This window comes from Hyposmocoma kahamanoa, unplaced genomic scaffold (genome assembly GCF_003589595.1).
Source record: "Hyposmocoma kahamanoa isolate Upper Pololo Valley unplaced genomic scaffold, ASM358959v1 78, whole genome shotgun sequence".
In the NCBI taxonomy this organism is placed as follows: domain Eukaryota; kingdom Metazoa; phylum Arthropoda; class Insecta; order Lepidoptera; family Cosmopterigidae; genus Hyposmocoma; species Hyposmocoma kahamanoa.
The window spans coordinates 3,529,725-3,542,570 of record NW_020653945.1 but is presented as its reverse complement, the minus strand read 5'-3'; the positions used below and the strand labels follow the sequence as shown (position 1 = coordinate 3,542,570).

Below are 12,846 nucleotides of genomic sequence, written 5' to 3'. Positions count from 1 at the left end.
TACTTATTGTAATAATACCTAGTGCCATTGTCTCTCGGGCTTGATTGCAATGGACAAGTGCAGTATCCTCGCACGCAATAAGCCACTTGTTCCGGTCCAGTTTCGCCAAGGTAACAGTTTTGATCCACCGTGCATCTCTCACCCACCACTGAAAGGAAAGGGAGATGTGTTAGGTTATTAGAGCTCTAAAATTGAACCATATGTCACGTTAGCAATAAAAAAGTGACTGTTCTTGACAGTAGTCTCCACAAACGTCGGAAATTCATTTACAGATAAGAATATTAAATGAGTTATAGTGATATTGAAAAGTGGATAATTTCATTAAGTATTAATCCAAAGGCTATTATTACAGCTTTTATGTGCTTGAGTTCCATCATATTGTCGATTTTTTTGTTGACCGCAAACTAAAACGTGACAATTTTTGAGATATTATCATAAAAAACCATACCCCAGTTTTAGAATATGGAAACCGTTTAATGATATTTGAACTACGCATCGTTAGGGTAAGTTCCGATAAGTCGAAAACGTTAACTAATTTTAACTGTTCAAAAAAGAATTTTGTCCTGTATCATTTGACCATTTGCCATTTAGCTGCGTTCTAGTTAGTGGACGGCAGTCTTTGTGCGGCCTGATAATCGAACTTTACTTGAGTATTCATATTCGCGGCTTGATGAGGAGTATTTGGGTTGGCACTCCCAGTAAAACTATTGTCGACTGTACAAGGGACTGTTCTGGGTTAAGTTTCTGAAATTAATTTTATTAATCCGGTACTTATAGCACGAGACATCGTTTGAGATCAGGTTATTTGTGTGACTGTTTAGCATATATGATCGTCTTTTAGTTTTTTTTTTCAAATTTCCACTTCTATCATGCCCTGAAAGATGAATTTAGATTTCTGAAATGGGAGAGGTGGTACTCGTTCCCAATAGCACAGCCGACCGGGTTCAGGGACTAAGTTTGAAGAACCGGCTAAATAACTTTCTGCACTTATACTGAAAGCCACGCCACAAAAATCACGTCTTTAAGAGTGGAGTGGAGCGATTTATAGGCGATTGCATCGATACAAACGCGCGGCTGCATCGATACAAACGCGCGGCTGTACCGATACAAACGCGCGATTGCATAGCCGCCTAAAGTCGAGTGTAGACGATTAGCTACTGTATCGCTACTGCATTTTCTTTAAAAAAGAATCATGATGACAATTAGTTTATGTTATTGTGGATGCATGTAAATTTCAAGATTGAATTTATTGATTTATAGGCAATACACTGTGTGGTTTCAGTGCATCAAAATTTGAATCGGAATTAGACCTACGGGTTTTTTAAAAATAATTATAATAGTGACTACTTACGTGCGGTTTCGAAACAGCGAACATCCCAATGGGCCGTGGGAACACAGCGGCAGACGCCATGCTTACACTCCGACTGTGTGCCTAAAATCGCTTGGCACTGGATATTGTGGGTACACTCCTCGCCGAAGTTAGCCTCTGCAATAAAAATACACTTTTTATTCCGTTTTATACATAGACATCTAGGGTTAGATCCCGTATGTGTGTCTTATTTGGGATAGACCATAAAAAAGTGAAACGCTGAAAGTCAAAGCGCAAGCGATTGCCCCTGTAATACCTACATTCGAATGTAACGTAATTTACATTGTTTATTTTATAATGTTAAATAGCATGTATATTATTAAAATGATAATTTGACAGGTGAAAAACCATAAACAACCTAATGTTTTACGAGTCTGAAAACTTACAGCGAATGTTAATGAACGAATTTATTTTTCGAACACGTTTTGAGGGTTGTTATAAAGCCGTTAATTGGTTACCGCCCAGGGTTGCTTATACGGAACAATTTGCTTTCTCTTGTAGGTGGAGCATTGTCTCAATCGTAGTCGGTGTTAAAAAAAAACTGTCCACCAGGGATTGCCAAATTCATTTAGTTTGTGCCATAAGTGTTGTTTTAGGTTTTATATTTTAATTGTTATTTGTTACTACCAGCTATTTAAGCATCATTAATCCAAGGTAATTATTATTAAATACAATTGATTGGAGTATGACCATTATTAATACAAAAGTCGAAAAAAAAAATATTTCGATCCCGCTGGATTTGAACCAGCGTCTTCCAGCAAACCGTGTCAGAAGCATCGAGCATATCGAGTATGATCGATTAAAAAAATGGCGACTGGCAGCGGCGATGGAAGGGCATTCAGGTGGTGTCATTGCGAGGTTGCGGAGCGAGCACAAGGGTGATTTGGAGTGCTTTCGAGTGATAATAGTAAAAGTGTGTTGTCAAACGTTGTATTATTTTAAAAACATTTACATTTGTGTGTATTTGTAAATTTTTGGTACGTTCTTAATCATTTCGGGTTTTGGCAGAATAAGCCGGGGCTATGTATTCCGTAGTTCTCTGAGTTAGATCTCCATTTCCTTTTCGTAACATTCAGAGTCAAATAAAATGTTTTTATTTCTATTTGTTTGCGAAGTACTTTTGTAGCTATGTTTACACTCATCGTTGAAACAATGAAACACAATACATCATGCTAAAATCTCTTTGTTTAACGCAAAGTACATTGCACTTTTTGCTTTCATATAACTGAACAAACATTTACCAGACTGTGATTATCAAACAACACTCTAATCCCTTAATCTTTTAACTAATTTAAACTGTGTCATAACACAGTTCAAAAACATTAAATAAAATAATTAATTCAGAAGTAGATGATTCTCATATGGGGTATAGCGGCAGATGTATAAATCTTACTTGTGTTGCAAAAACGAGCGATTCGTTCTGTATATCGTTTAGAGTCTTGGGCTTCTGTCAGAGAAAAGTTTTAGGAGACTGGTATCATGACTGAGGCATCACAGAACATTTACTCAAATGTCTTGTGTGCCATTAAAACATACACATAATTTCGTTAAGAAAGAAGATGTCCTTAATATTAACCTCAGAACTAAGTCCAAAACACATGGTACCACGATTTCGTTTAACTAAGGGTTTCTTTCCATACATCTTTATCTAATACGTAGTCTTCTATTTGTAATATTTAAAAAAAAAAGTTAAAATGGTTTTAATGTAAGTTTTAAACTTAAGAAATGATAATCTTAATATTAAGTATCATTTTCACCCACAACGGGCGCCAGTCACTCGTAGTCGAAATCACAAAATTTTTTTTCCATCTATAGATTTAATTAGCTCTTATGTAAAAAATAAATAAATTTATCAATTAAGAAATTTTCAAATTCTAACTTCTCATTTCAATTCATAATTTTGAGTGAAGCAAAAATCTTTTTCACACTTTAAGTAATTCAGCCTAAATTGTTTTTGTTTTTGTTAATTGTAACTTCATGACTTCTCAATATTGTCCCCAATATCAATTTCAAGTTTCAATTCAAGCAGTATGGCGCTCACTTAAACTGGAAGCTGCATAAGGAGAAGCAGGTGTAAAAATTTTGTTTACATTCTATTGTGTAAAGTAGTTCAAAATAATATTACACTATTTCATTACTATACACCTTGTTAAAATCTCTAGAAAACTCCATACTTTCGGACCCTGTTAGTCGGATAATAACAGATGGAGTAAAACGACCGCCAATAAGTGGTTACAGAAACGTGGTACGTCCTGTTGTGACATGGATAGACGACATCGACAAAATCCCGAGCTGAAGACAATAGCAGGCTTTACACAGACACTCTATCGCGCGGGATTAGCAACCGTGCGCGATTGAGCGCGCATGTAAAGATGTTGGAAGGAAAAAGGAAAGACGATTAGCCTTTACACGGACGCTCTATCCGTTGTAACAAAAAAGAATATGAGCAATCGCGCGCGAAAGAACGTTAGTTTAACAAAAAGTAAGAGAATGGACACTCTTCGCCCCTCCCTAGATTTAGATACCGCACCACGTCCCGCACATTGACGGTCACATTGACTCAACGACAGCAAGGCCGTCGGCGAGCCATTTTCGCGTCAAGACGGGTTTGATATTTGAATATAGTTTTAATTTATTCATCACGAAACTTGTACGTTAATATATAACATCATTGTACGTTACTATTTATAATGGTCGTGAATTGTGCTGTGTACGGCTTGTACGAGAAAGTGATGGGTAACCCTGTCACTTCATGCACATATTTGCGCGTGTGCAGATAGCGCCATGCTGTATGTAGTAGTAGTAGGTAAGTGACTTTCGACCGTTGTATGGAGTGTCCGGGGTGTGCTACGGGAGAACAATAGCCCAAGTCAAGGCGGATCGAAGCATTTTTTTTTTGAGTTTGTATGACTACAACAATCTAATCAAGTATCTTCACATAAAAATATATTTTTAATAATTATTTAGATCATTTTCGCACTAGGTCCGATTCATATCAGTTCCGAATCCAAGAAATATCACAGGCATCATTTTATCTCTAGGTACACCTAGTATTTTCTCGCATTCGAATCGGACCAGTGCATAAGCGACATCCGAAGTACTAACTGCCTCTGTGACCGAACGGTTACCATCGACTGCATATTTGTATAGTCTACATTTATTTCTCTCGTGAATTTAGGTGTAATTTATGGTTGTCTATGTGTGTGTCCATGGCACCCGCGACACAGGGTTTCCCTATTGCGGTTTTCTAGATTTGATACCGTCAATCTGTCTGATAACCGCTTAATTGTTTCAATAACCTACAATTTGTCCCAATCTCGCTGAGGCTTCCAATCTTGACGTTCGTGGAATCATCGCACTAAACGACAGACCCATATCCACACAAAACTTGATTTATGAATTTTAAGAAGTCGTACCGTGGTAACAAACTTTAGTTGATAATAAGCTCCCTTATAACTTTCAACAACCAACAAGTTTTAAAAGCAGTAGAGCACCATGTCAAGGTTCGTAGAAGTTCGTGCAGGGAAGTACTGTCACCTACGTACGTCCCATTTCTGCCGCCAAGCATGTCATGTGAGCATGCGTTCCAGTTTTGAATGCTAAGGGTACTGGTGAAAGTACAGACCTGGGTTTTGTTGAGGCTGTTACGCATCAGCGGATGCTGATTTTATACATAGCGATTGATGTACATCCTTTCTGAATGTATATGACAAACCTTTCTATTTTCTTTGGTATTGTAATAAAATATGTATTACTTCCATGATTTGGTGACATTTATAAGAATAGAATCAATCTTCATGAAAAATCGTTGTGGAATTTTATCAAAGTTATATTTTAATAACAACAGCAGACCTGCGTTTTCGGCTTTCAGTTTTTTTCTGGAAGTTTTGTGAATTATTCCAGCGTGTCGTTTACATTTTGTCACTACTAGAACAATAGCAAAGAATGTCAGCATCGATGAATGCGGATGCTGGTGCGGATGCGGATATCGTAATTTATACAGATTATCCGATTATCATATCAAATAAAAAACAATTTTCAAAATCAGTCCGCAAGTGACGGAGAATTGGTGACAATGGGACCACCTCGTCCCTTTCAACCAAAGAATTTTCAATATCGGTCCACAATTGACGGAGAAATCGATGAACATACATACAATCATAAAATTCAAATTGTACAACTGTATCAATCGACGTTACGTCCATTTTTGTGTAAAAAATCACGAAAAACAAACCTATACAGCTGTTGAAAATCTCCAACTATTAACAACATACTTTTCACAAAAAAATCACTAAATTCCCTGCATAACAGAAATTCGTAATTGATTGGGAAGCCAGTTCTCAGAACTTGATATACTGCACTAAAGCTTTAGGCGTAAGCTTATTAACAACCCCCTTTCCTCCCGCCTCCCTTCCGTGTTCAAAGCTCAAAGTTCTGTCAAAGCGAGGATAGTATAAAATAAAAGAATGTTTAAAATTTGCCATTTCTGTCACGAGTAGTTTCGATGGCAGGTAAATTCGGGGAAATCTTTTATGATACGAAAGTCCAATACGTTACACTTAAATTCACAATACCGTAACAATTTAGATTTATATTTTTTTATACCTACAGTCGTTTTCAAAAAATCCTATGTTTTGTATCTTGCGTAAAGTTTCGCAATGAAAATACAATAAGTAGGTATGTTACTTCCAAACACAAATATCATAATGCAAACAATGTAGAGTTACCAAAAATGGGAGGCGACTCGGCATTGATAATTTTAAGTCCCCAGTTGTTTATTACAGTGCAAATAGATTACCGGATTTCTACCTAGTTTTGATATATCTAAAATGCTACACATTCATTTTGTGGTGAAAATTGCATTACCTAACTGCCGCTCTAATGGGTCATGATCCATATAATAAACTTCTTCGTAATCAAGGTACGACAGTCAGTTCTGCCACAATGCTCCAGGATGGGCAACTGCAGGGCGAAGTGCCTTGGAGTGCCGAGCTGCTCAGGTCTTCAGCAAACCCAGTAGGGTGCTGAGATTCTTGAAAGAGCTTGGGTGGCACGAGTAGCACCCTGCACCCAGCACACGCAAAATGGGCGCCTGGATGTTGAGTTGTGGGCATCCGTTATACCATATTTTTAGTAAACTTTTAACAATGAACTTTACCAGAATGTTGCTACTGACAAAAATACCTTCGTACCAATGTATGATCCCAAACAGAATTGACATGAACTGGTTTCTTATTTCCCATTATAATCTGGTAATCCTTTTATAAAAGACTACAAATAAATATTCAGACATTTTAAGAAAATCTCAGAAACGAGCTTTTGAAAATGTTCAACAAATTCTCTACAAATACGCCATGTCCATAAAATGCAATATGAGCTTTGCACCTAGGCGGTCGTCATGGAAATGGCCTGGGCTTCAATCAAGCCTCCCCCCTTCCTCCCTCAAAACCCCCCTTTTCCAACAATTTCATCGTCCATACTATTCACCTACCTTCACTGCTAGTGACACCCCCCTCACCCCATTTACTTTGAAGCATCACTTTGGTGTAAACTCCCCCGTATCGCTTTATGAAATTTGGTCGTCCCCCACCTGGATGCACCTACATCCGCCTCTCTTTGAGTGAACTCTATCGCTGTATCTATATGCTTACCTCCCCATGACCCATCTACCTCTCTTGGTACAGCGTGCATTCCGTTTCAGAGTTTAATTTGTGTTCCAGATACTATGTACTCCTATTCAAACAGGTTTCCAATTAACTGAGAACTTTCCCGTATTTTCAGACTGCAGTAGAGTATTTCGTTGAGTTTGCAGGAAATCATTTTGCTTTATGAACTATCGTTGCTCTTCAAAGCAACGTAGTTTGAAAATTGGAATGGTAAATTGAATGAAAAATAAGAACGTCAAGATCTGAAGCTGTAGAGAGCGCTTGTCGGCTTAAGCAATTGCTTTTCTTGCGTAAAATGCATTTATATATTAAGCATTTGCGCTATTTTGATTAAGCAGATATTGTCAACGATTGTAAATTAATCATTCTTCGAAACTTTATTTATGTTACCAAATTCCCCTGTCTTTTTACCGACTGAAAAAAAGTAGGAGGTTCTTATTTAGACTATATTTTTTGTGTGTGTGTGTGTTACGCGATTTCTCAGATTACCGCATTTGTAACCGATTTCGATGTTTATTTTTTTATATAGATTTTAAGACTTTCGTGGTTATTCACTAAATGATTATCACTAATATCAGGTTTCTTACCACGGTATGGCTTTTTTTTTATTTTCCCGATATTTCGGAACGGTTGCACGCTCCATGGTTACGGGTTGACTATTTGATTTTTTTTTGTTGGAAACAGGATACCTCAGTGTCGGTTTCATGTAAATTTGTAGAAAATATTCCACCTCTAAGGTTCGCAAATTGGTGGCGATTTCGCGCACTTTCCGGTGGCAAATACATGTTTTTCTACGAACTTTTGAGGTCGGTTTTTTTATATAAAAGAAGCTATAATTATGATAATAATTTTTTCATTTGCTCGTGTTGCTTGACACTCGAACTTGGACGTGAAGATTTGTCTTTAATGATTGAACAATAAATAACACATTTGACAAAACTAGCCCCAAGAACATGGTCGCTATGAACTATCAAAATTTACCCGCCCTTTTAATGGACAACCCTACATGTAGACATTTGGTCACTTAGTCTCATTATTTATTTGCGCGCTAGTGTTTTCGCACGTATAGAATATGTTGACATCCGCTTCTTCAGTCCCTTCGAGATCATGGACGTTGCATTATATCCGAAACGTCGAGGTAATTAAAAGATATTTCAAGCATGATTGAAACCCGAACTAAAAATCAAATAATGTGTGAAAATCGTGGAAGTTTAAATCTAAGTTCTTAATTTCAAACAAACCAAGAGTGCGTACTGAAACTTAGACATTACTAGTCGCATGGTCACGGCTGGCTGAAATGGTGTTAGTCGTCAACCAGATACGTGGAATGGAACCACCCTATTCTGAGCTATAGTTAAATTGGTTGGCATAATTACTTGATGACAAATACCATCGCACTCAACCGTGACCGTAGACCCGCAAAGAGCTCGACACGTTGGTTGTATTTAAAAAAAAGCAATGTAATCTTCGTCCAATAGACAGGCTTTATTCACAGTGCGTTCTCACCTTTTAAACACGATTTATGAGTGCTGTTCACGGCTGTATAGACGTAACCTTCCTTGCAGACGCAGTAGGTGCTCACTCGGCAGAAAGCGTTGTCGGGACAATCCATATCCACCTGGCAGTTGTTGCTCGTTCGTCCTGCAAAAATTTCAATATTCGCTTTAATGAGGTTTCGGGGAAAATTTTCAGTTAGTGAACAATATCATTGCTAAATTAAATGTACCTGTTATGTTACTATATAAAGTTTTTTGGCTAGTCCATTAGTTAAACGTTTCTCTCAAGGATTAGATTCGAAATGAGGTTATCCGACAGAGAACCAAGGTCATCGACGTAGTTGGTAGAATAAGCAAACTGAAGTGGCAATGGCATATCGGTTGAAGAGCTGATAATCGACGGGGAAAGCGAGTTGTTGAGTGGAGACCACGGCTGGGCAAACGAAGTCTTGGACACCTTCTCGCTAGATGGAATGACGATTTGTGAAAGACTGTTGGTAGCAAATGGATCGAGGAATGAAGACCGGGCAAAATGGTCCACATTGGGAGAGGACTATGTCAAGCAGTGGACTGTAGCTGATGATGAAAATTTAGTTACGTACAGCTTCCGTGAAAGAGTTGTACTGCTACGGAATATTTATAATAATAATAAGACACATATTCATAAGCACTAAAGCGGACTGTATAAATGGGATTCGGGTGAATTGAAGAGTGAGCAAGACCAAAGGGAATGGTAAGTACATTGGTTGGTTCAGAGTAAAGTCGTCGTGTGTAACCACTCGTACAGTTACAAGCCAACAGGAAACAGTAATACCAATAGAAAGAAAAAGGCGCCAAAAACAAGTAGGTACATTTAAATTTAGAATTTCAATATAAAATTAACGTGCTAAAAAGACTAGTTTAAGATTTATAGTGACTGCTGAGGTTCGCTACAAGCACATTTACAAAAAAAATGGTTAACTAAGTACAATTTCGAAAATGTAGTGGAATCTAGTGCTAATGATAAGTATGGAGCCCGAGCATTACATGATGTTGTTATACCTACCCGTCATGTTGTCGTGAGTTGTAAATTTTGTTTCTTTACTTTCTTGAGATCGTGGATGAACGTACGCACCTACTCATTATGTGAGAGAATAAGTACAGAGTTGTTTTTTAAATGCTAAGGTTTGATATTCAACGTTCGTTAGACGGCTTTGTTAACTTTGAATTGAATTTAGGTAGCGGTAGAGGTCCTTGTGAAAGCATTCGTCCAGAGACGTATCTAATGCCATTTTATCTACTCACGCCGCGAAGCAGTAGTGCTCAAATTCCTGCGTTTTGAAGGGTAAAGTGCTTGAGAAAAGGCTCATGAGACTTGTCACCACATTATCTCAGGGTTACGCGTGTAGTGGCAATCTTTGCGATTTTAAACTCTTAGGGTAGGCCAGTTTAAGGGATTAAACTAGGCAAATTGATTGTTTTCACGCAGATTGATTATTTTATTAATAAATGTCATAAAATCATGGAAGCAATATTTTATTGCAATACCAAAGACAACAGAAAGCTTTTTCATGTAAACAGATTCAGTAGGGATGTAGGTTTATTTTTGACCTTTTTTTAATACACAAAATCAGCTTCCACTGATGTGTAAAAATCTGCATCAGCGACGACCCTGCTTTATATCACCATTTGGACCTACTTTTCACATTATTTTATGCAAAATTAAGAAGCAAACTTTTATCAAAGTGAAAAAGTAGTAATGTACAAAAGGTTCAAAATGAAATGGTACAAAACTAGCGAACCATAAAATTGAATATAGTACAAACAATACCTTGTTAAATTGTATACTTCTCATTGTCTTTGTCTGAATTTAAACAAATGCGTTCAATTGTTTTCAAACTAGACATTTGCGTACGTACGTATATTTGTTTAGTATTTTGCAGTAGTTGTTTTACGATAAAGAGTTGTTATGCGGAAGGTTGAAGAACTACACGAGTAACTTCTACCTATATTTGTAATTCTCAACGGTATTAAGGACTCTAGTCAGTTTTAAGTGATAAAAACTCAATAATGACGAATGACGTCATCTAACGAATTTGTTGACTAAAACATTTATAGTCCACATGTATAATCCATAAAATTAACATTAGAACTAAGTCCAAATTCATGGTACCACGATTTCGTTTGAGATTATTGTTTCTTAAGTCAAAACTTACATGAAAATTTTAATTGAAAAGCCATATTACAAAATGTAAGACTATATACATGTTAGATGAAGAAACCTACATTGAAACGACATGGGTGGTTCTTCTCCGGGAAGTCAGCACAGTGAATGAGCAGTAGCTTAAAAAATTACGTTTTCAGGTGTAAATTTATTTTACCTACGGATAAAATGTTTTTTTTTTAACTTTGACTGTAAAACTACTGCATTTTAAGTTTTTTTTTCAATGCCAAGCATTGACTTACAATTATATGGACGTCGGGTCCGCGCTAAAAAGTGTCCGCACTTGACACTACACTCCGCTTTAGTCTTCATTTGTTCTACTGACAGCGCGATACTGCGATGACATTACAATTTAAATTTCGAATAGGTTGACTTGGGACATTTTTTTCGTGGTTTTTGTATTAGACCCGTCGTCCATTTATTTGTAAGTCAATGATGCCAAGCTTTATTTCAATCGATTCTCGTGTTCAAAGTGCTTACGAACAAAAGATCGTGTCGGCACTGAAATTTTTATAGATTATTAATACAACCAAGATAACCATGTTTACATGCAATTAAGTGTACATTGTAATGATAGAGTGCAAACTAGTTACCACTTTATATGGCCCGTCAGTGTATCTATGTATATTAGCGTGTGTTGAAGGTTAATTTTAGTGGGTCGTTTTCAAGGCTGGACTATTATTAAAACTGGTTAGTTAAATTTTTACTTGGCATTTAAATTTTTGAGTGTTATTTTCTTTACCTTTTCTTGGACTCATTTGGGATTCAAGAGTGCGGCTTGTATCTTGGTACTAAACTAAGTTGATAATTATGATCATAAAGAATATTGTGTAAAAAGTTATTACCTATAAATTATTTATGTATTTGGCACATATTACGGCATTAAGAACAGCATATAAAAATTAGCTTAATAAAAAAAAAACTGAGAATATAAAATAGTAACATCTATATTTAAATAAATAAGACATGAAGTAACAATTATATTAACACCTTTTAACACGCACTTACAGCCTTACTCAATCTTAATTGAAAAAATCGGAATTAAAATAAAGCAATTTTTTTTAAATTTTGTCGCGAAGCATAAAGCCTGAAAATTTAAAAATTGTGACACTAATTAAGTGAAAATTTAATAAATAATAATTAGTTATGCGACTCTGCAAAGGTGTTGTTGGACGCGGGTGCTTGCATTGAAACCTGAGCATGCGATGGAATCTAAAATTGAAAAAAATTTAAAAATGGAATCCTTAGCGTAGCGAGGGTTTCAAGCCACGACACGCAAAACAACTTTGCTGCCGAGCGAAGCATACAACTTTTCACCTCACTGTACCGAGGAAAATGGTAGGTGAAAGAAGAACAGTTGAACTATAACAAATCGGTTTCAATAAACAAAACTAGTTATCGTTGTCATGTAAACAATGATAAGAATATAATATACCAACGGATTTATATAACTTAAAGAATGTACGACAAATCACGTAGTTGAACATCAAATGTTTTTTTTTTCATCGAAAGATAAAGGTAGTTGCACCACTGCACCACAGACTATCGTCAAGTTCGAATTTTAAAACTCTTTTGCGCGCAGATTTCAGATTTACCTGTAATATACATTTCTGTACCTAGCTCGGGCACCAGTCTCTCACAAAACAGTTTGACTAATCTTCGTTTTGTCCGCCTGTTTTGTGAAGAGAAAATGAAGCCACATTCAATTTAATTTCATTGCTAATGGGAAAGCAAGACTATCCGAGCTAGTGAGGTGAAAAAAAATTTGCACAACAAGTTTACGAAATTTACAAGTATGCAAAATCAACCTCGAATAACTCTAGAAACCTGTATTAGTAGGAAATAAAAACAAATGTATGAACAAAATGACAGTAGATTAAAGTTTTTATTTCCAAATTAGACCTAAAATGGAAGAGAAAATAAACAGCCAGATCTTTGAAAAAACTCTGCATTATTTAGAGTATTGTAGTAGTGTTCCGCCAGGGGTACATTAACACATATATACGGCATTAGCGATAAAAAAATAGATAAATAATATTCAATTTGATTATCACTAATTACAGATTTCTTACCGTGGTATGAGTTTTTTTTATTTTCCCGATATAACGATTA

At 36.4% G+C, this 12,846-nt stretch overlaps 1 protein-coding gene across 4 annotated transcripts in view; it reads right to left on the bottom strand.

Moving 5' to 3' along the window:
- LOC113232879 (multiple epidermal growth factor-like domains protein 10) overlaps positions 1 to 12,846 on the bottom strand; it is a 91,213-nt gene that overhangs the window by 7,709 nt on the left and 70,658 nt on the right. For all 4 annotated transcript variants that reach the window (XM_026467755.1, XM_026467754.1, XM_026467756.1 and 1 more), the window contains 3 exons: positions 8,542 to 8,676; positions 1,352 to 1,486; positions 19 to 148 (listed from right to left, as the gene is read on the bottom strand). In XM_026467755.1, the coding sequence (XP_026323540.1) occupies positions 19 to 148; positions 1,352 to 1,486; positions 8,542 to 8,676 (400 nt within the window). The remainder of the gene's footprint in view (positions 1 to 18; positions 149 to 1,351; positions 1,487 to 8,541; positions 8,677 to 12,846) is intronic.